Below are 24050 nucleotides of genomic sequence, written 5' to 3' on the forward strand. Positions count from 1 at the left end.
TCTAAACATAGCAGTTTCTCTAGTCCAGACGAACCTCTCAGTAACACTGGTCATGAACATAACTGCATTCCAGATCAACAGCCGAATCCACGTTTTAGGGTGGCCAAACAGTTATATCAGATGGCTAATCCCTGGGTAAATCAAAGAGTTCAGTGTAATCTCCAGTAGTCCTTAGTCTGAAAGCTTTAACTCCGTTGGCGACACAGGATTGGTCGATTTTTGCGAATTTAGAAAAACAAGCGACGTAGGAGCACCTAGTCCCACAGCACGCGCAAAGTCGTTTGGAGTTCTAAGTACGCGGTTACGGAAGACGAAGGTTCATACTATAAACTGCCCTCCAACGCGCCGCATCAAAGTGTTTTCCATATATTACTACTATATTTGTTTCAAACATGATCGGTGAGGAAATTACAGGAGATTTACATGTGATTTAAAAGTTTTACAGTGTGGCAGCGTTGGCGCAGGTTCTTGTAGACACACACGGTAAACATTGATTTTGCTTTTGTTGAGGTTTGTATCTCTCATACGTAACGTTCAAGAATAGCCTTCAAGTCCTTGACGAGGAAAGGCTTGGAAAGTACGCTGCATCTGCCAAGAGAATCTCCTTCCAGTGCCACCGGGTTGGCTGACGTGATGATGATGGGTGTCTGGACGTTGAAGCCTTCTTTACGTATATGGGCGATCGCTGACCAACCTGTAAGGATAATGAGTTTGATTAGTGTCAAATGCGAAATATTTCTGTCGCAGTGTCATTTACCGTCAACTTTTGGCATTTGCAAGTCCACTAGATATATAATACAATGTTAGTCTCCGACCCTCATATTCAAAGGTAACATATTAGGTAGGACTCACTGAAGATGACTCGATACTGGTTTTTGTCTGCGAAGTCGATCGCATCTTGGCCATCACCAGCCATATGTACTTCCATATCAGGCTCCAACCGATGCAGCATCTTTTTCAAAAGCGCTCGATTGACGTCTGAGTCATCTACTACAAGAGCACCAACAATAAGTTTCCCTGAGGCGTCCAGCTTTGATTTCGGATTTTCATTTAATTCGAAATCCGGTACAGCACCAGCGCTTCCATTCAGTGGCGGAGAAGTAGGATTGCTCTGTGGAGTCTCCAACAAGGTATGGAGCAGAGTGTCTTTACTAAGCATACCATCCAGCGTTGTTACAGGAGATAGAGCTCGTTCATAGACCAATGGACCCAAAACAGGTGTAGCAAGGGTTCTCAGTGCTCGTCCTGTTTTATCTAAATCACGTGCGGATCTTTGTGATTCCTCGCCAGAATCCTCATCGTCACTATCGGTGACTATTGTCTTATTCGAGCTGTACGAGCTTCTAATGTGCGGTGACAGCTCTGCACCATTCCTAATTGACGTATGCTCCTTCTTATTACAATCAGCAAGATCCATGTCGTCCAGATCTTCTTTAATGTGGCTTCTATGGCGAGCTTCTTGAGTGACAACTAGCTCAAACCAGAATCGACTTCCGTGCCCCGGCTTGCTATCTACTTGTAGTTTACCACCCATCAATTCGACCAGCATAGCACTCAAAGACAGGCCTAGACCTGATCCTTGATACTCTCGTGTTGTCTGCTGACTAGCAATACTGAATGGTACAAAGAGCGTCGGTATATGCGACGGATGTATTCCTATTCCTGTGTCTGTCACCTCACATCTAAAAAAGAAATCATGGTGGATATTGCAGACCCCACGGAAACGGCACATTAAAGTTTACCTCAATCGAACGTGATCATCCGGAAGGGAAGCATCGTTAACCAGATACAATCCTACACCAACACTACCTCCCGACTTGGTAAATCGACAGGCGTTGGCAAGCAGATTTGTGAGACACTGCCTCCATCTATAAAGCAATGTGAGCTATTCCATCCGTTAAACAAAACTATAAAGTTAGGTACACGTACCGCAGATTGTCAGTATACAGCCTCTCCGGCACATCTGCATCACCATGAAAAGTCAGATTTATTCCCAACGTTGTGGCATGCATCGAAAACGAATGACATTGGTCTTTCAGCATGCTAGCTAAATCTCCCCATTTCGGTTCAATATCCGTCTTGCCACTCTTCAATTTAGTGGCATCAAGCACATCGTTACATAGATCCGTCATGTATCTTGCAGCCGTACTAATTGCTTTGGCGTATTCGTCTTTGGGGTTGTCTGTCATGGCCATATCAGCCATAGACAGAACAACATGTAATGGGTTCCTCAGCTCGTGACACAAGAAACTCATAAATTCAGTCTTTTCTTGGTTTGTTCTCACTAATTCGAAAGTTCGTTCCTCTACTGTCTTTTCGACTGATCCAAGGAGCCGATTTCGATCTGCCAGTAATAGTAGAAACGGCAGCATACTAAATAATCCAAGTGTCAATCATAAACTGGCCCATACTGTCGAGAGCGTTTCACAGTGATTTACCTCAAATCGATGAGCAGCAAGGTCAGTGCCAACAATCGCTGGTCGGACGAGAAATCACCTATTGAAGACAGGATTTTAATTCGGGAAAACGTTAGTCGGTCTTCAAAATCATTTTGTTTACCAGGCAAATATCGTGTCAGTGGTGTTGCGACCGAGAATACAACGACATTTATGGCTAGACCTGTAGTTCCAAGCAACACGCCACTGAGAGCGAGTAGTGGCGCCGAGAACAATATACTCCAAAAAACTTTGAAGACGGGATCCCTGTCTCTCAAATCTGGAGTTTCGAATACAAAACTGACAATAATAGGAATCGCAAGAACTAAGAAAGGATTTTCACGTTAAATAAACATGTTTTGATGAGAAATTGCTCGACTTGCCTATGGCAGAGAGGAGAGGTGCTGTAACTACCCTCTTCCAAGTAAACTCGTGTTGCCTCCAATCGGTTTGAGACACGAGCAACACAGCGGGCAGAGTCACTATGAGTCCTACTGCTTCAGAGCTATAAAGGAGATGTGCATAACAGTTGAAAAAAACATACGTAAGGGGACCAAGGGAAAGCGTTATCAGTACCTCCAAAATTCGAGTAACGGATACAGATCATTGAAATCATACAAAATGGCCGACATGGCAACGCCAACTACCGCAGTAACAGTTACAGAGAGAAGCAGGAATGATATCACAATACCCGGTTCATCCAACAAGAAAGCTTCAGTAAGCGATTCTCCTGATTTCTTTCTCGCTCGAGTCCATATCGCGACTAGACATGTGGCCATAATGATTGAGACAAAGAACTCGCCCACGGTATGCATTGCAAGGGCAATCATATCGTTGGAACGAAGATCAAGTAAGAAACGTCCCAAAAAGTACGACAGGCTCAGTGATACTACAAACAGGGGTTGCAAGGGGTGAATGAAGGATTGCATGATGGTAAGTTTGATATATACATCTGATCAATCCAGAAATAGTTCCTGAATTGTCTCTAGTTTGTGACATCATTACCTTGCAAACGGAGCAAGCTCCAAACATTTGCAAATTTACACACACGAGCAGTGATAAGACAGCCGGTTGCGACCGATATAGTCACCTATGAATGAAATACAAGGCAAGTGTGAGTTCAAAAGATCCTCGCTTTGCAAAGACTTGGTTTTCGGCGTGTTAAGGGCTCCAATGTTCAAAACCACCCAAATCTTGCCAACAATGATAAGACTCAATCAGGTCCAAGATCAGGCAAGGCTTACTCGAAACGTGGAATCTTCGCCTCCCCATATGAGCCTAAAGATAAGGCTCGCCAAAAGCATGACAACATTCCAACTTAGGAATCGAATCCATCCCATTCTTGTCGATTTACCAGCCCAAGCTAATCAATGTTGCTAGGCGATATGAACGGTTCTTTACCGCCGAATCTAAAAAAGTTCCAGGACCAGCTCGTCTTGGTGCAGGCACTTGCAAATTCTCTCGTTCAATGTGTTCCAAATCGTAGGGGTAAGATCGCAAGTTCCGACCCGAAACACGAAAAGCTCGCCAATAGTTCAAGGGAGGAAGATGACGTGAGGGAAACAGTTCTTACCAAAGTAAAGCTGCATTTCATAGTTCCATTCTGCGATACACGAGTTCAGATACAGATTCGTAACAGATCTCACGGTTACCAAACGCACAGGCTGAGGGATATTTGTTGGCGGATGATTGCTGATGATCGATCTACTGGGACTTTTCATATGTATCATGAGAGAGAGGGAACTGAATACAAAAGATACAAGTGGACTACTTTTTTTAAATAATAAAATGCAACGACTGGCGAAGATAATAATACATATCGGGTTTCGTGCAACTCACAATGGTTTTCTTGTTTATGATCTTTGATAGTGACTGTTGTTGCGTTGGGTATATGTCTCATAATGGATCATCATATCATATGTACGAGTCAAGAACACCCTTCAAGTCTTTGACAAGGAAGGGCTTGGAGAGAAGGCCACAATGGCGAATGGAGTTTGAATCAATTGTTACCGTGTTTGCTGAGGTGATGATGATTGGAGTTTCAACGTTCATGCCTCCTTTACGGATGTGCGCTATAGCAGACCAGCCGTCGACTCTCGGCATTTGCAAATCCACTAAACATTCAAAAGAAGCGTCAAGATTGAGCCCTCATGTGCCAGGAATCAACAGCTACAAAGACTCTCTTACTGAAGATGATCTGATACTTGTGTTGCTCTGCGAGATCAATAGCCTCTTGCCCATCATTAGCCATATGTACTTCCATATCACGCACCAACCGATGCAGCATTTTTTTCAAAAGCGCTCGATTCACATCCGAGTCATCTACTATAAGAGCACCAATAATAGGCCTTCCGTTCACATCCAACAGTATCGGCTTTGGCTGTACATTCTCGTCATGGCCCGGTATCCCATTCGGAGACGACGTATTGATTGGTTGACCATCCATCAGTTGGTTTATCAGAGTATTCTTGCTGACCATAACGTTATCGAGAGTCGTTATTGTTGGTGTTGTAACATTGGTAGTTGGAGCAGTAATCGGAGTGAGAGGTTCCGTCTGATCGATCAACGGAATCGAATCATTAGGTACGGCTATGACAACACTTGCTTCTTCACTCACAGTAGATAGTGATCGCCTTGGATGGAGATGTCTCAGATGTGCCTTTGCGCTACTTTTGAGCAACCCACTACTATCGTCCGAAGACCTCCTGCCACTAGACTCGGCGTCATTCTCATCACCACTGCTGGCCTGTGTCGTTGCAGTCATATTAGAGCTGTACGAATAGTTACGATCGTGTTGTGGTAGTTCTGCAGCGAGTGCTGTATAATTACAGTGGGAGGTGGATGATGGTTTTAATTCAATCATGGCACTATCTGTTGCTGTGGCAGTTATATCTGCGTCTTCTACGACCTCTGTAAATTGGATTACATGTCCAGGTGGTGCTGGTTCTCGCGGGACGACGAGCTCAAACCAAAAGCGACTGCCATGGCCTGGCTGACTTTCTACTTGCAGTTTACCACCCATGAGTTCGACGAGCATGGAGCTCAAGGACAAGCCTAGCCCTGACCCTTGATACTCTCGTGTTGTCTGTTGACTAGCGATACTGAATGGTATAAACAGCGTCGGTATATGTGATGGATCTATCCCTATTCCAGTATCCGTCACTTCACATCTAGAAAGGAGAATAAATGTCAAAAGGAGCCAAAATTCAATATACCATCAAATGACCCACTTGACCTACCTCAGCCGTACATGGTCAACAGGAACCACACCATCCCTAATTAAATACAGCGATACATCAACATTACCACCCGACTTGGTAAAGCGGCACGCATTGGCAAGCAGATTCGTTAGACACTGCCTCCACCTACCAAAAACATCATTTGTCAGTCTTCAACTAAAAACACATAAAACGAAGGCAGACTGTCACACCTCAGACTATCAGCATACAATCTATCCGGCACATCCGCATCTCCATGATACTGCAATTTGATTCCTAACGTTGCCGCATGCAACGAAAACGAATGACATTGATCTTTCAGCATGCCAGCCAAATCTCCCCATTTCGGTTCAATATCCGTCTTGCCACTCTTCAATTTGGTGGCATCCAGCACATCATTACATAAATCTGTCATATATCTTGCAGCAGTACTGATTGCCTTTGAGTAGATGTCATTAGGGTTGTCTTCCATGGCCATATCGGCCATAGACAGAACGACGTGTAAAGGATTTCGGAGCTCGTGGCATAGAAAACTCATGAATTCTGTTTTCTCTTGGTTTGCTTTCACTAGTGCTATGGTTCGATCTTCGACTTGCTTTTCGACTGAGCCGAGGAAACGGTTTCGGTCTGCCAGGAGGACTAGGAAGGGTAGCATGCTAAACGAAAGAAGATTTTGATTAATTTGCCGGAAGGTTTTCAAGATTTGCATTAGCACAATTCATGGTTTATTACCTCAAATCTATTAGGAGCAACATTAGTGCTAGCAGGTGATCATCATATTCAAAGTCACCTTAAACATCATAAGCGAATGTTGGAACAATGCTGGAAGTTCTAATTAAGTTTTATCATTAAAGGCCTATCGTGATCACGTACCAGGCAAAAATCGAATCATGGGCGTTGCAATCGAAAACAACAATAAATGACATGCTAGTCCCGTAGTCCCAAGTATGACCCCCGACAAGGCCAATACGGGTATCTAAACCAAAAGCGTTAGATCAACTATTAAAATTGCAAAGCGGCTCAGGTGTTTGGACACACCGAAAACAAGACGCTCCAGAAGACTTTTAGTATGGAGGGCTGGTCGGTTAAGGCAGCAGTCTCGTACGTATATGAAACGGCAATTGGGATCAGCATCACTATTGTTAATTTAGAGATGTTTCAAGTTGGTTATTATAGAGATGTGAGTCGGATACGCCGGGGTTGCAAATCAATGAAACCTTAAATTGTTTCTCGTGTTACCTGTAGCAGTAAGCAGTGTTGCAACACCAGTCATACTCCAATTGCAGAAGACACTATGTCTCCAATCAGTTTGCGAGACGAGCAACACCGCCGGCAGCGTCACCACTATTTGAAACAAAAAAAACGGTATTGGTCAAAAAAATTAGAAAATTGAAACAGTATACAAACAAGACTGCCAAAGTTCAACATCACAAACCTAATCCTACACCCTGAGTACTCCAAAAGTCCAAGAAATTACCAATTGCGGCATCTAGTTAAAAAACCCCATTGTTAAAATCACTCCTCCATATTCCAAACGCCGAAAAATCAACCTTACTATAAACAATGGCCACCCCAATAATTCCAACCAGAGCAGTCACAGCAATACTAGCAATCAGAAACGGTATGACGAGATATGTCTCATCCAACAACAATGGTCCATCAAGCGGCAGCTTCTTTGACCTTCGAGACGCAGTCCACAACGATAAAAGTATGAATGTCATAATGTTTGCCGTGACAGCCTCCCCGATAGTGTACATCATGACCGCCGGGAATTGGGCAATGATGCCAGAGTAGGCGACGAGACGTCCGAAAAAGTTGAACATGAACAAGGCCACTGTGCAATAAGTTCGCAAGGTAGTAGGAAGGTTAGACTTGTATGGTATGGCAAAAAGCATAATGTGCAAAATGTTCTCTTTGTGCGTCAAACATACCAGTTAGTGCGATAAACGATCCAACACTTCTAACCCATTTGCCAACATACGCAGTTATAAGACCGGCACACATGACACTAATATTGAGCTGGTCGAGTAGTAGGTTTGATAAAGATAAGAGTTGTTATTAGCCATAATCCGTTTGCTTTTTTTGATCTGATGTAATAATCCAGGAAAACCGATCTTGGTAAAAAACTTTAAAACACACAACCTGGCAAACCGTTTCTGTAATCACTTACGCGAAAGATCAATAGTTGGTTTTGCGCTAGAGATCTGCCTACTAGGGCCGACAAGAACTGGGCTACACACCATCCGATTCCCTTCAACGACCAGTGCATCGTTGTCGTTTTGTAACTTCGTGTCGACAGTTATAGTTGTTGATGGTGGTCACTCAACCCAAGCTTCCGAAAAGTGGCTCAGAGGGGATGGTAACAAGATTAAGAATATAGGAAGTACTTAGCAAGACTGCCCGGTTGAGTATCGCGTTGCATCTAATCAGAATGTACCTCCTTTTACGCCCATGTTTCGCTACAATTCTGTTTCTCGCATGACTGATGTGAGGTATATCCACTACCCACTGACGTTTTTTCCCTCTTTTTCAACGGAAAGGTACTCAAACATTTTTCTTGCATGAGCGGGTAGGCTACGTCATTATTTCTAGTCCGCCCTGTATAAACAAATCACTTACGACGAAATTTTCAAACCAGTAATTCCACCATCATTATTTCTAACTAGTCCCAACATGTACACCTTGGTCAACCAAACATGTGAGTTTATATTAGTCATGCCAAACCACAAACAATAAAACCACTGCAATAATGATGACTTGGGTCCTCTTGCAAAAAAAATAAGATCCAATCATTCAGCCCTATGTAACTTGGCATAATATAAAGTGTGCTTCTATACTCTATGCCTTGGCCGTTGGCTGATTATTACGTTCAGCGCCAAAGATCTGCTCGTATTCACAAAAAAAGCAAATCCAATCTTGCTGATCATCATTATTGGTATTATTGTTGTTGATGCTACCTCCTCCTCCTGCAGCATTACCGCCACCAGCTCCTCCTTTTCCGGTATTCGTACCCCACTTTTCACGATCTTCTAATATCCGTCTCATCACGGCACGATACCTGGCTCTTCTGGCTGGCATCGAAAACATGGGGCGCGAGAAATTGGATAGTGGATCTGTCGCTGCTGGAATCGGTGGATGTGTGGTTGACGTAGCATTACTACCAGGTATATCGGCCTTCTTCTTCTTGGTAGTGCTGTTACCACCCCCTGCTGTTGCTGCATTACTACCCGGTAGATTCTTCGCCTTCTGCTTGATATCACTCCATCGTGCTGCATTAGCTTGAGCTTCATTATTCACTCGTGCAGATGCTGTAGCATTGTTTGACGGTTTGGGTATTGGTTTACCACTGGCATCTATCCCACTCTGTAGTTGACCTTTATTACTTACGGCAGCGGCGGCAGCTGCTGAAGATATCGGAGGTTTGAGAGGTGCTGTTGTTGTCGTCGTCGTCGGTTGTGGCTGTTTACTATTATTCCGTAGAGCAACACTCTTTTCCAGTGCAGCACTAGTTTCAGCTTTATCCAATTCAGAGTCATCCAATAAATCTGGTAGTCTTTCCAACGTGCTTTCTACACGATTATAATCCTCGTCTTCTTCTCCTTCTTCTTGCTTGTCTACCGCTAGTTTCGATTCTAGGTTCAACGGTTTCGAGATTGCGGGCATTCGATCCATCAAGGCCATACTACCAAATTCAAAAGAAAGACCTGTAGTATCAATCGATGGTGGAATGGCTGCCATATTTATCGGATTATTCGTATTGCCAGTGTTGTTATTCGTCGACACACCGCCATCTACAGACGTATCTACGGTCGTATTGAGATTAGCCAAATTCGTCAATGCGGCGGTTGCTGAGGCTGCAGTTGCGGGAGCTGTACCACCCAGCATAGTCAATGTTGGCGGAAGCGACGGCGGAGGTGTTATAAAGAGTGCTGCTGATAACCCTGCTCCATATGCAGCAGGAGAAGCAAATGGTGCAGTGACGGATGAGGTCATTGAAGATGTCGATGGGAAACTGAAATAACTGCTAGAATATGTATATGAAGGTGGACCAGCTAACCGAAATATTTCATCGGCTGCTGATGTTGTTGCATGTGTTGTTGTGCCAATACCACCGCCAGAAAGAGAACCACCATCATATGAAGACGATGAATGACCTCTATCTCGTGATAATGATCGTTCAAGTCCTGATCCTGGTGCAGTTCTCTTCTTTTTCTTTTTATTACCAGGCACTGCCTTCTTTCGAGACCCAGTTTGACCATTGGCATTACTCGACATTCCTGTTCCATCGTCTGATTCGTCTGAATCTGACTGAGCTGGTTGATACGTACTTGTAGCAACGGCGCTAATGTCCATCGATCGACCAGGCATTGGCAGAGCTGCACTGGTTGTCATGACACCTCCTAATGGCTGACCACCTGAAGACGACGAAGTAGCAGCACTTGCTGGTAATGGTAGAGGTCCTAAACCAGCTGGCCTCGACCTTCTTTTGGGAAGAGGTTTGATGGGTTTGTAATGCGATGATGGCGTTGATCCAAATGTGGGTATATCATTTGGTGGTTGCGTTGGTCGCTCCTGACTATTGCTATTGCTAGATGTCGATGAGCTTCCAGAGACATTCCGCAATAATGCTGGATTGCTGTTTAGATTCAATGGTGTTGAATTACTATTCTGTCCCAACAACGACGGTGCAGCAGCTTGTGATGATGATACTGTCCGCGATGGAGTAGCTGAATCGGTTGGCTGTTGTGAATTATTATTTGTCGAGGAATTATTATAAACATTTAAACCACCTTCTGTGCGTGGTGATGATGATTTGCCAAACGACAATCCAGATGACGTTGATGCTACAGGAGTTATCGATGACGGTATGTAAAGATTTCCTGGACCTGCCGTCGTAGTAGTAATACCAAATACAGTGGTCATGGTGCGATTCCATATAAAGTCCCTTGGTGAATCTGATAATGTCTGTTCAGCCGCAGGAGCCAGCCCGTTCAGATCATTGTCAGTAATCATCATTTCTCCTCGTCCGCCGTCACCTTCTACCAGTATTGATGCTGCTACAGGTATCCTAATTCCTGGTATTTCTTTCAGAGTCACTATAGCGGGTTCTCTAACTACAATGGCTGCTGATGTAGCCTTTTCTAGTGCTTGCAAGCATGCAGCAGCAGCTGGAGACTGTAGTATTTCTTCAAAGCTCTTGGCATGTGAAGGTAGAACCGGTGGTGATATCAATTCGTTCAAATCCGACATTCTCTGCATCTCGCTATTATTATCTGCAGCCTGCTGTTGCTGAGATGACTAGTAGAGTACAAATATTTTAGCGATGGGCCTTGAATTCGTATCTTCCTGTTTTTAGGGGGCTCTCACAAACGAGCGTCTACGACGTGTCGAACGACCGCACCATTCCCCTTCGATTCATACCTCTGCGACTGACTCTTCTTCTATTTCGACATTGTCGTTCTGTTTGTCTTCATCCTCATTGGCGACTCGATTCGCGATTGGAAGATTCAATGTTTGGAATGGGTCGACATCCTTAACGTCATTTGAAGGTCCTTGACCCATCCTTGTTGGCCTCAATCTTCTCGATATTCTTCATATACTAGTATCAATAGTCCTTGTCTGTAGTTGAGACAAGTCGTTAGTTTTCAAACCTCTAACAAAAAAAGTACAGCGCAAAGAAGACAAACAACTGACCGGTTCCACACAAGGAGGGACAGAGTAGTAGGTACTTACTTGCCTGCAATGGGACCGAACTAGTCCAAAAACACCTATTCGAGTTTGGTTTGAACTGTTTCTGAACCGCAACGTCGAGACACGACAACGCCAGTTGAGGAATCCATGAAACCAAAGTGTATGTATATGCAGACGCGTCGCAATGGAGTCTAGACGGCTCTCTAGTTCAACAGTTTCAATAGTCCAACAAAAACGCGAAAATTGAATGGCTGTCAAGTATCGGCAAGAAAACACCAACACCGATTGTAACCTCATATCAAAACCAAGGGCGGACGTCCTATACTCCATGGCACGTTTTTCAAGCTGGAACAATACATGTTAGAGCAGAATGGTAGTCTGACAATCTTTGGCTGAACCTTGATCATACACCTAGACAGAGTAGCAATAGGACAGCTACAAACGTGCTTTTGTACACGATCTCGCAGTTTCTATCTCGGTATCACGGTGCTGTGCTTCTCGGTGGTTCTACTACATGCAGGCGCCTCGTTCAGATACTGAGGCACTTTCTGAGAAATGGGTTTCGCCATATTATTTTGCTGACAAACGACACACTATAAAAACCAAGGAATTCAATCTTAAACCATACAAGGCAAGTTCTTATCTACATATATTCACTAGAGTCGCATCCAGTATACAGCAAACTCTTACACTTATCCATACAGTCAAACAATCCATAACAATGGTTCACTTTGTCCAATCTGCAGATGAATTCCATACCACCATTGCCGGTGACAAGGTCGTATTTGGTATGTAGGGAGTCGTGTTTGCATACAGTATTCTTGTTTCATGACATTATTCTCTTCTCGCTAACATCTCTCTACTCTCATTCTATTTCCCTATCACATCAAACTCGCCATCACATCAACCTCGCCATCACATTAACTTCACAATTACATCAAAAGTCGATTTTTTCGCAACCTGGTGTGGACCATGCAAGGCTATCTCGCCAATCTTTGAAAAACTGAGCTCTCAATTCCCCAATGCCGTATTTATAAAAGTAGACGTTGACGAAATACCAGACATCTCTGAAGAAGCTGGAATCAGAGCAATGCCGACATTCCAGACTTACAAGGCTGGCAAGAAGATTGCTGAACTAGTTGGTGCCGACCCAAAGAAACTTGAGGCTATGATTGTCGCCAACTATGTCGCTGCATAAACTCTATCTGGGGAATATGAAAAAGCTATTATCTGCATCACTTTAAAGGAATGAGGGGGAATTGTTGGGGGGAATTATGTTTGTTACAAAATTTGCTATCTGTTGTAATACTTGAAGGACGTGTTCCTTATTATAAACCTTTTGTCAATGGCAATACTAATGTTTTGTAACGTTGTAACACTATGGCCTTGGAAGGTTAGTATGAGGAAATGTCTGTTTGCCTGATTCGGTGAAACTCCAGTATCAGAGAAGTTCAAGTATTCTATCGCGTCCAACCGCTCAAAACCTCCAACGTTCTAGTGTTGAATGAGCTATCTAACGTGATTTTACTTTGACTGCTTTGCTATTATATACTGATTCGTGACTTTCGCTTCGACTCGCTCAATTTCAGAATCAGCCCCATTTGCAACACTGCCCAGTTTAAACGAACTGCATAGAGACTGTTAATACGGAATACTGCTATAGCTGATCTGCTTTGTTAGATCTAGTCGGCTCATACAAGGATGTAAGTGCTGAAACTGCTTTCAAAGTTTGCTTCAGAAATGTGGCAATGTCAAGAACCGTCATTTTGCGTTCAGACCAACCAATTCAACTGAGATGACTAGGACGGGAATGTCTATGATCGCACTAATCTTTACAGTTCTTGCCTTGTCCGCTACTGGCGTCTTGGCCGAATGGTGAGTACGGTTGGTGCCATCTGATATTTGCAACTTTGTGTTTTTGTGTCAAGATTTGAGCATTCAGTCGTCTGCAACGTCTACGCAAACCATGCAAAAACTTGGCTCTACTGGAAATAAACTGAACTGTGGAGACCTGACCTCGTTGTGATTTGCAAACCAACTGTCTCGAGAAGTTTGAACTCTGCAACCTCAAACCACCTCCAAGTTTGGTTTGGGTGCCGTGAACTGGTTCACAAACATTAGTACCCACACGCGTTTCAGTTTGCAGACCACCAGTTCCCTCACCAGTGTTGTGACAAACAAGACCGCAACCACAACTCTCCAACTAATTCAACAACTATTCTCTATCTAGTGACTGTCTCTGTTGCTCGGGCTTGCTATGCAATCCTTCAAATATCGGAGCATTGCCCTACGGATACAGTCTATCTGATTCCTCCTGCCTGGTCGCATTTCCGAATTCTTGTTTCTCTGGTCTCGGCCAGACCTACACTGTCTCATGTGGAAGCTACAGTTATACATATGTAATTATCGGAGTTGTCATATCAGGAATAGTCATGGTTGCCTCCTGTTGTGCATTCTTCTATTTCTGTCGTAGACACCAGCAACAGTGAGTGTTTATAAACTCTTTACATTGCCCTCAATGATATTTTGTTTGTTGTGGCTCTAACATCTTTTTTGATCCCATAACAGAAGGAAGACTCAACAAGGCCAATATCTCGTGATGCAACCAGGCCAGCAATACGGACAACAGACGTATCAACCCCAACAAAACAGTGGGCAATATCAAAACGCGTATTTCGGTCAACCATCGCAGCCTGTGTACGCTCAGCCAAATACTGCCCCTCCAACATACTATGCTGGCGCTTATGCTCCTGCTCCAACTTCCAAGACTTGAAATGCAAATCCAGAAAATATTAGGCTCGTTTTTATATCTTTGAGTTTCTCATTACATTCTTCAGTACAACAAAATCTCTCAATATAATTTGTTATTAAGGTATTGGTGGGGCTTTGAAGGCGTTTATGTTTCTTTACTACTATTGCTACAGACGTGCACATTCGTGACGTGCTCTGAAAAGCATCTGGAACCTGACTAAAAAAGAAAAAAAGTCTCCTTTTTGGTATATGGAGTGTCGGCTCACAACTGTGACTGTTCTCCAATGAAATGATTCCAATGCGTTTGGTCTGGATTCATCTCACGCCACTCACAAATGATCACTATGTCTTGTTGTACAGGAATGGATATCAGCAAGAAGGTACCATAGTCGACGACAGCACTCATTGAAGTATTGTTGGTGATCTGTCTTTGTTCTCCAAATTTCAACAAGGGACTAAAAGGATCCTGATCATTGTTGCATACAGCAATACCAATAAAATGGCTTAAGGTGGAATTCTTCTCTTTACTACTAAAATCGAAACGGAAGCAATAAAATGTGCGCATGTATTTGCAGGTAATGTAATGCGATTTACCAAGTTTGAGATCAGTCACCAATTCAAACCATGAGACAATGTCATAAGTGAGTGAGGCTTGAATGAGATGTTGAGGAATTGTGACGACCGGGAAAGTCCAAGAGAGTGCTGTAATATTTGTTTACACCTGCACAGTTTCATGTTGCACTCTCCAGCACAACAATTCCACTAGCAACACAAAGATACCAGCCATTATCGGTTGATCAAAGGACACCCCACCTTCAAAGTTGGACATCTCTTTTTTGTTGAGACGGTGGAAGTTGGAAGACATGTTAGGTCCGACCTTCAATAACTTACGAAGACAGGACGAGATTGATATACACGCTACCAGAATCTGCGAAAAAGTATAGCCATCATTTTTTGACAATTGAGACAGACAGGGTGGTCATTCTTGTCAAGACAGTGAAGGATCCCCAAAATGAGACCTCCGAACAACATAGGCTCATATGCAAACAGTACCCAAAGAAGAAGAATTTCTCTGATTCACAAAGTATTACCTCTGGAGGCACTTTCATCATCCGCATATGCACAATCCCATTCTGTCGCTTCTCAACCTCTCCAGGAAATCCTTGACATGAAACAAGACAACAAGAACCGAAATGGCGCATGCTGAAAGCAAAAGGCAGTTCCATATCGAAAAGCCTAGAATGGAGGTAAGTACAATTGAGAGTATTCGTGAAGTGCTGTTCTGGTTGGTGTTTCGGTTTAATGGCATCCAACAACAGGCCAGGATATCACGGAGCTTTGATTGTCAAGGCCAGAATTGTTACTGTCGAATCTGCAATGAGGCTATGTTCTAACGAGATATACTAACATCAAATGTCCATGGAGAGAGTGCGTGACCTTGTTGACAAAGTCTTGAGATTCTTCGCATGAGTCCAGACAAAACTGATATAGAAGGACCAGCCGGACACTCTCTGCAGCACAGAGACTCGTTTCGGTGAAAAAAAAAACAAGATCTAATTTCAAAAAAAAGCCACACGAAATTCTACTACTTTTCAAAATAGCAATCAAACTCTTTTCGTGCATAGTAAATCTGTTTCAGGACGGGGCTTCTATAAAAGTTTTGACTGTGCTGCAGTATTCTGTGCTGCTCCAAAACTTCTGGTCTGGATTCAACCCCCAATTGACAAACTTGACTCCAGTAAGCGTGAAGAATAGGTATATCATCAGATTCCCCAAGAAGGAAGCTGAATCCAATGCTGCAGATAGGGTATAGTTGTACTGGCGTGGTAAGAAAAGCGTGAGAAATTGAAGTCATTCACGTTGGCCCCAGTAATCAGTAATCGAGAAAATAGGGGATCGCTTTTTTTTTTTTGGATTCATAATCCCGGAAAAATCATGCTATCTGTACCTTATAAAACCACCTTGGATGATGGCGTCGAACATAATGCATTAACACATAAGCAACAATGAATGCAGAAGCAATCGTGTTGCCACCATTTTGAGCAATAAAGACAGTTGATTGGAAGATAATTGGCCAATGAATAAGGTTGAATCCAGCGTTTGGGTATTTGCGATCCAACCATGCGAATGGTATTGGAAACATCGCTCTGTGTGTGGTAACACTACGTGAGCCAAAACAGAAATTTGGAAAAGGTGTCTGCAACTCACCCAACCAAGAAGAACCAATACAAGACTCCATACATTTGCGAAAAGAATTTGGCTGGCCCAATCATACCTAAACCACAAAAAGGCCATCAAACCCTAACATGTTTTGTTCCTTAAACATAAAACCATCTTACCCCATATGACACTAGCAGCATAAAAGATTGAAGAGTAACGAGGATTCCATTGTTCGTCGCCCACAAGCAATCCGTTTGCCTTGTTTTGAATATCTGGAATGGACATCAACAAGAACTTCATGACACCATAGTTGACGACAGCCCTAATAAAGAGCAAAATGGATCTGTCATCTTGCCCGCAGTTCTCAATTGATACTACATACCCGATGGTCGTTCCATAGAATTGTCCAATAAACATGGCTCGAGGTGGAATTTTCATGTATACTCCTGAAGTGACAAGAACGTTCTGTTATGGCAAAAAAAGGGATACACCGCAGTTCGACGAACACTTAATACCAAGTTTAAGATCAGACACCAGATTTAAAGCCTGAGACAATGTCATGTATCCATAAGTCTTGAACAGGATGTTTGCAATTGGCTGTCCAGGTGATATGAAACCGATAATCATCTCAGTGACGACTATAAAAGAGTTGGAATTAGTTGACGCAAAAAAACCGTTTAAGTCGTGGCATTATTTGCTTAGGCACAACGATTACCATTGATTCCGATGCTCTGATTGCTGATGGCTTGAATGATTCCCACTGGCAAGACAAAGATGCCAGCCAAGCCTATTGACAGAAGGACACCCCACCAACGTAGTTGCAGATCTCTGTTTGCGTCCATGCAAAACCCCACGGTGAGGAAAGGCATAATAACACATGGGTTATCAATGACTTACACATTCCTAATAAAGAGTGTTACTGCTGAGCATGTCTTAAGTCTTACCAGAATCTAAGAATTATAGCTACCATATTTCCACAATGAAAATAGACAACGCAGTCATTCCAATCAAGACAGTCAAGTAAACCCAAGAGGGTACCTACAACCAATTGCAATCATCTTGTATGTTAATCACGGCAACAAAAAACAACATCGCCGATGTCTTGATATTCATACCTCTGGATACACTCTCATCATCCTCATATGCACATCCCGATTCTGTTCCTTCTTGTCTTCACGAAATCTCTCCACAATATCCTTGCCATGAAACAGAACAACGTGTACCAAAGTGGCTGATAGTGAAGCAAATGCAGTTCCATATCCAAGAGCCCAGAATGGAGATAAGTATAGCTGTGAGTATTCTTGATAGGCCGTTTCATTTAGTGTTTTGGATCTGAGACAAGCAAAGAAGTGAGATGTTGATTTCTACCAATTTTTGCACCCAGACAAGTTCATACTCTGGAATCAGCACTCGAGATATGTTGTAGCGAGACAAAATCTCATCAAATGTCGTTGTAGAGAAAGCTTGACCTTTGTTGACAAAGTCTTGAGCTTTCCATAGATTGGTGAACTAGGTCAGAGTACGAGAATGTTTGAGACCTTGATTTCCTGAGATAACAGGTAACAAGGTAGATGAACTTACGCGATACAGCAAGGGCATGATGATCCATGCTAATATGACTTCAGGTGAGGCGAGTGGCAAAAAGAAACTAAAGAATGGCGCAGGTCTACCAAAGACAACAGCACTTCCAACCACATTTAGCTATACAACAAGCAAAACGATTTAATTTAGGAGCCTCAATCGTAGGAAACAACAAAATCAATACCATAGCCCAGAATGGAGTCACCAATGGACCCAAAGCTCCAGCATCTGATGGAATTGATTTCATTCAACCGGCGAAAAGCAGAAAGCGACGATACTTTTGACTTACAGCTCCAGTCAAGCGAAAACGTAAGCACACCAGCTCCATTGAATCCAGATCCGACTTGAGCAAGCAATCTTGATATCCTTTGCGATGGTCCACCACCAATCAAACACAAGACAGCAATGGATGTCAATGATGGAGCAATAAAACCAGGTATAAATTGATAGATGGTGAATATGATTAAGGCGTTACGAAAGAATGTCAAGCGCTAAGTATGTGAAGGAATGAATTCTGTGTCATAACACATGAGGACCAGCTTTTTTTTACCTGACGAGTGAGTATTGGATTTGCTTGACCACCGTGAAAGGTTGACATTCTAAGCGGGATAAAAATCAGAACCAAATCTTTGGTGTGTCTGAAACTGAACAACGCACAGCTGCACGTATGGTAGAGAAGCAGGCCAGACCATTTGAGATGGATAGACGAGCCATTTGCGTAAGAGACCAGCAAGTCCTCAAACGGAAAGAATGAGTTTTGGAAATCATGCGAGCAAAATTCAGAGGTTTTTTGTTGGCGTTGCAAGAAACTCATCTCAAATTCTATTATTTCAAACCAGGATCTCAACATACCATATCCAAGACACTAATGCCGAGGCTGTCAGTATCAGCTCACGTTAAAAACATTTAGCTGCAATATTCGTTTACCTGTGTTGACCAAAGAAGCAGGATCGAGGGCACAACACCAATGTCTTGCTTATAGTACAAAATCTGGACCGAAAGCACATCAATGACATATGCGACTGATATGCCACATGATGCAGCAATCTGATAGATGACGATGTGTAAGCAATGAAAATAGGATATCGTATACACAACAAACACCAACCACGATAAGAGTATGCTCCTTAACATTGAACGGCCCCGGATTCATCCAATAACAAAACTTCGATCCACCCACAAATCCCTGAGGAATGACCCTTGACAGCCCAACACCCAACGGATATGATACCAAAATAACGAAAAAGAGGGATAACGATATTGTTGCCGATCGAAAGTAAAAGAATTGACCAACTGTTGCTCCGATTATCACGAATACTGTTGAGAGAATCCAGAATCGGAATGTCAAGACTGGGAGAGTTGGGTCATCAGTTGTAGGGACTACGTAACGGGCATCGTCCATTGACTCATAGTTGATTGAGTGAGTTTCGAGTCCTTTGGACTGGTCCATGTCGAATGCATCCTAAAATAGGTGAGGCTGACTTTAGAAATCGATTCATCAAAGTTACAAATGAAGAACACATGAGCGTACTCGACCCTTGAGTTCATCATCTTCCACTAATGCCGCGTGGTGCTGAGCAGTTTCAGCACGATCGCTAGAAGAGGATCGAAGTGATGATGCTTGTGTGTCTGGACTGATGTCATCTAGTGTGTTGAAACAATATATTAGGTGTTGTCTTTGATGAAAAGTGATGTGGGATGGGCGTGCGATCGGTTCCCTTTTGTATCGTCAGTGTGCCTCCCCATTCGAGACGAAGGAGTGCGAATATGCATCAGTGTATATTCGTTCTATACTGTATCCTCGTTTCCTTACTGCTCTTTCAACAAAGTTTCAATCATTCAGAAGAAAAACACTTGATTGATCGTGTGTGTGAGAAGAAGTTGGTCTAATGAGTAAAAATGTACAAGATAAAGCGATGAGATCAGTTCTCACAAAAAGAGCCGTCGCGTCCATAGATGAAGCAGCATTGATCGTATGAGCCGGCAAGACTTCCGGATGCGAGTCAACGTGCTACATCCCAAACTAACTAGCACGACACGTAGATTAAAGTGAAAGCAGATCAAAATGGAGCCAAGTAACTGTGATAGTCAGTAGCGACAGACACGAGCAACGCGGTGCGGACATCTGAGCTGGTGAAGCTGAATGAGCAAAGGGAGGTCCTTTCTTCAACAAACGAGACCCCACGCCTTTGGCACAAATCAGGTAGCCAGAGAAATTGAAAAGGACTCTCTCTACCGATTTGCCTTTGACTCCTTTTCTTGCATTCCGCGAGTTTGACTTCCAGCCAAACCAAATAGGAAAGGTTGTCACGATGTAAGTCTACGGCAGAGTCTTCAAATCTAGGACATATAACGATTGCGGAAGGAGAATGGTCAGATATTTTGATTCGAATCAGTTCAACACGGACAAAACAATTCGGGGGGTTTGACATTGGTTGAAATTTACAACATGTTGCTGACAGGTGGCAAGATTCACCAGAAGGAGTGATACAAGCCGGTCTGCCTGAATTTACGTTAGCTTACTCCAGTCCAGTATGTTTACACGGTTGACTGAAACAAAGTGGAATTGAATGTTGATGAGTGATGGTGCTGCGTGCGTGAAGTCCAGCAAGTCATTGCTTCATAACGCGTCATACTTGAAAATACGAAAATAGGAAGGATCAACGATTGATTTTACTCTAGGTTATATCCCGAATACCCCGCTCAACGTGTTCGAAATCAATCATGGTATTCAATCGACAACTCCGAGACTCGGCCATCAACCAAACCGGAGGCATAAATCCCGAGCTTGTAACCTGCCTTCCATATTTGATATCACATCCACTCATTCGGACTTCCACCAGAACTCCCGCACCGCTCGGTTTCCAAACACCACGCTGGACGCACGTGTTTTTGTGAAAAAGCCCAATAACTTCACAACCGATCGCTCTCTGCTCCTTTCACATCTATTTTGAATTATGGCTCATTTTGAACTCGACCTGGTATCTCGAGAGACTCCCCATATTACAACAGCAATCTCATCAAATATAGACGGTTCACGTATATTGACGCAAATGTCATGGTGGTGAGCCTGAAGTGATGATATAATCCCTCAGAGTAAGATATTGTCTCTGTCGAACTCAACAGGAGAATTCAATTGGCAGAGCGTAAAACCGTTGAGTTTGAATCCAACTCCTCCACTGCCACACCTCTAAAAGCCATTTTTCATTAGTTTGATAATTTGTATCATAAATATTTTTATCGAATTATCCCTTTACGAATTTGCAATCTATCCGAAGGAACACTACGAGGATACTCCACACTTGAAAATCAAACTGGTGATGACTACATTCAACTGTGGAGTACTCAACTGTGGGGTACTACTGGCAGTTCCGCCACGATCGCTACTTATACATCTGAGAATCAATTTGATGATGCTGGTGTATCTGGGATGATCGTAACTAGGTGTTGAAACGACACAGCAGATACTGCCTTTGATGAAAAATGATGTCTTCAGTTGGGCGTGGGCGATTGGGTTATCTTTTGCATCGTTGGTATCCTTCCCATTCCATATGAAGGCGTGCAAGTGTGCATGACTTAATATCCGGTTCGTTCTGTTCTCTTGGGTCTGGACTAGTATTCTTGCGGTACTATATAAAGGTCCTGATGCTCATTAATAACCAGGTGAGGCATAGTACTGATTTCTGTAGCAAGAGGATTTATATTTTGGAATTCAAGACATCAAACTAAAATTTTCAGACGTCCGCTACCATGAAAGCACGAGAAAAAGCAAACCACCATCCCACTTTGTTATTTACAGGTTCCTTGAAGGCTCATGTTTTACTAGGATACCGGAAGCCTCTTCTTCACCGGCCCATGATGAACTGACCAATAATGGATACGTCGGATGCCACGCGACATCTCGCGTAACTAATCCACGATACTGTCCACGCCTAGCTATAAGATTTCGAGCACGTAATGCTCTAGACCTGAGTACACCTTCACTTTCACTGCTGCCTTCCGCCACTTGAGGCTGGATGACAGGAGGAGCCTGTTCATTGAATGCATCTGCTACATTCATCCTTGACACCAGCTCGCCATCGATGGAAAATATTAACACACGGCCGTCTGCTGAGCCCTTAAGAAATAAAGCAAGGATTCAGAATTGTTTTGAATAATGTAAGTTTGCATAGAAACATACTGTGTAGACATATTTTCGATCCGTATTTGATGGCGGTGAAAAGTCACATCGAATGAGTGTCTTGAATATGGCGGATAAGAGAACATATGAGAAAATTGTACGGTTCTTGAATACAAGTTTCCATACCTTCAAGACTGCATGGCCTCGGTACGTACAGATACTGAGGTCTGCAGGATGTTTGAGAGGTTTTGCCCTCTGTTTACAGGAACAGATGGTCAGTGTTGTGCAGCATATTACTTAATTTGAAGAAGACTTGACGAAACGCTGGCAAGCAACAAAGACTTACTGGATATGGCATCCAACGATAATCAAAGTTCTGCGTGAGGTCGATTCTAGCCAAATCCTTGTATTCTGAAGCCGAAGCCATGGTTCGCAAATCCCAGAGTTTCATGGATTGGTCTTTGCCATTCGACAATACTTGTCTGCCATCTCCTTTGCTTGATACGTATGTGATTCCTTCAGTATGACCAACGAGTACACCAGTTGGGTCTCGAGTTGAAGCTAGAGCAGGGTTCAAGATGAGTTTAAAGAATATTCAACTCTATAGCAGCAATTTAGTACCTAAGGAGCGTCGATCCCAAACTACGCACAGTTTGTAGTGAGTTTGGAGCAAATCGGTAAAAAGTACAAGTACCAAATACCTTTGCAAGTAGTATCATCAGAACCACTAATAACTACATTTGACGAAGCATCCGCGAAGCATACTGCGTTTACATCATCACGATGAGCTTGGATAGCCGTAACAACTGATTTCGATTCTACATCATAGAGATATACACTAGCAGACGACGTTCCAGCAACCAACTCTCGTCCATCCTCAGAAAACCGTATACTCCAGATCCCAAATCCGTTGCCTCTGTCACTGGGCCTCATGAAGTTTAACAAAACCTACAAGCCCCAAAAACTGAGATTTTTACGTTGGTAATCGAGCTGCACATCAACAAACCTGATCATCGTCTAATCGCCAGCCTTCTTGTCCAACTTTTGCTAAATATACGAAGGGCGTGATGCTAGAGTAGGCGACAAAAACAGTGATTCGTTAAATTTGTGTGCCATCAGGAGCTACAAGCGGAATTGGCATACCTTGAATAAGCCATGCTGGTATTATCGGGGGATAAGCTACAAGAGGTAATAGTCCATCGTCCTGGTTCTCCTTGAATGGATCGAACCTTGACAAAGTCGCCACGAGATGTATCGTACAAGTGGATCATAAACTCGCGAGTACATGCATAGAAGAATCTAGTTGAGAGAGACAAGGTTAACACTCACCGGGTTCAAGAGAGGTAAAACTTCACTTGCACCATCACTGAACTTACGAGCCGTCATCACTAAACTTTCCGGTGTAGACCGGTGATTCGACTCGATCGATACACGACGTAGTAGTATCGGGCATAAACCTAGCATGGTTGAGAATCTTAGCTTATAAGTCGACCAACGCTGGATGTGGAATGCCCACCTTTGAGCTAGACTTGTGTTTGTTGGCATGACTTTGTGATATTGGAGCTCACGTTGGCGTAGCACTTTATACATTCGAGCGTCAGGGGAGGTCTGTAGCACTTGTAAGCTGCTGCTCAATGGTGACCGTGGTGGAGAAGCTTGTGACTTTGATGGCAGGTCTTCCTCGTCGTCCATGTCGTCGCTAGTGTTTCCTACAGCTCTAGCAAAGAGACTGGATATAGTATCGAATATGCGCTGGGCATAGCGTCCATTGGGGTCAATGGCCGGGTCATCATCACCACTGTCATCTTGTTGTTCATCAAACATTTGCTCGTCGTCATCCTCGTCGTCTTCGTCCTCTTCGTCATAGTCTCCGACATCTTGTGGAATGAAGTCCAGGTCGTCGCTGTCTGTCTCCCATTCGTCGTCATCGGCCATTCGAGCTGCCATCTTCTGCTTCTGTCAGATTTGGGGTTTGTGAAGCAACCGATGCAATCGAGACGGTCCACGCCAGCGGAGAGCAGGTACTTAGCTTGTCTGTATCAAAACTCTTAAATTTACGTGTACAACGCGTCCATTCGCGACATGCAGCAATGA

The 24050-nt window shown here is 43.4% G+C and overlaps 4 protein-coding genes across 4 annotated transcripts; 1 reads left to right on the forward strand and 3 right to left on the reverse strand.

The window, feature by feature from the left end:
* Positions 1-521: 521 nt before the first annotated feature.
* On the reverse strand, positions 522-7922 carry SmJEL517_g01012 (uncharacterized protein; the record flags this gene model as incomplete). Its single annotated transcript, XM_031166940.1, has 22 exons — positions 522-694; positions 758-784; positions 853-1682; positions 1743-1868; positions 1930-2373; positions 2439-2496; positions 2560-2735; positions 2815-2940; positions 3012-3324; positions 3441-3525; positions 4446-4549; positions 4623-5605; positions 5675-5800; positions 5866-6309; positions 6386-6443; positions 6527-6629; positions 6692-6789; positions 6893-6997; positions 7089-7142; positions 7209-7487; positions 7585-7672; positions 7824-7922. The coding sequence occupies 22 exons, from the start codon at positions 7920-7922 to the stop codon at positions 522-524; spliced, it is 4899 nt and encodes a 1632-aa protein (XP_031027205.1).
* A 569-nt stretch (positions 7923-8491) lies between these two features.
* SmJEL517_g01013 (uncharacterized protein) lies at positions 8492-11215 on the reverse strand (the record flags this gene model as incomplete). Its single annotated transcript, XM_031166941.1, has 2 exons — positions 8492-10951; positions 11075-11215. The coding sequence occupies 2 exons, from the start codon at positions 11213-11215 to the stop codon at positions 8492-8494; spliced, it is 2601 nt and encodes an 866-aa protein (XP_031027204.1).
* Positions 11216-12065: 850 nt separating this feature from the next.
* Positions 12066-12542, forward strand: SmJEL517_g01014 (uncharacterized protein; the record flags this gene model as incomplete). Its single annotated transcript, XM_031166942.1, has 2 exons — positions 12066-12132; positions 12289-12542. The coding sequence occupies 2 exons, from the start codon at positions 12066-12068 to the stop codon at positions 12540-12542; spliced, it is 321 nt and encodes a 106-aa protein (XP_031027203.1).
* Positions 12543-15730: 3188 nt separating this feature from the next.
* On the reverse strand, positions 15731-23903 carry SmJEL517_g01015 (uncharacterized protein; the record flags this gene model as incomplete). The annotated part of the gene is made up of 30 exons (XM_031166943.1): positions 15731-15913; positions 16044-16242; positions 16304-16370; positions 16435-16577; positions 16638-16701; positions 16771-16893; positions 16971-17083; positions 17153-17158; positions 17223-17293; positions 17371-17587; positions 17652-17764; positions 17837-17956; positions 18021-18064; positions 18126-18327; positions 18387-18435; positions 18494-18572; positions 18689-18701; positions 18764-18883; positions 18945-19298; positions 19368-19480; positions 21668-21953; positions 22017-22076; positions 22143-22211; positions 22303-22517; positions 22578-22598; positions 22658-22904; positions 22963-23026; positions 23100-23255; positions 23333-23413; positions 23473-23903. The coding sequence occupies 30 exons, from the start codon at positions 23901-23903 to the stop codon at positions 15731-15733; spliced, it is 4023 nt and encodes a 1340-aa protein (XP_031027202.1).
* Between the last annotated feature and the right edge of the window lie 147 nt (positions 23904-24050).

The sequence above is a fragment of the Synchytrium microbalum genome, assembly GCF_006535985.1.
Source record: "Synchytrium microbalum strain JEL517 chromosome Unknown SmJEL517_scf0003, whole genome shotgun sequence".
NCBI lineage: Eukaryota > Fungi > Chytridiomycota > Chytridiomycetes > Synchytriales > Synchytriaceae > Synchytrium > Synchytrium microbalum.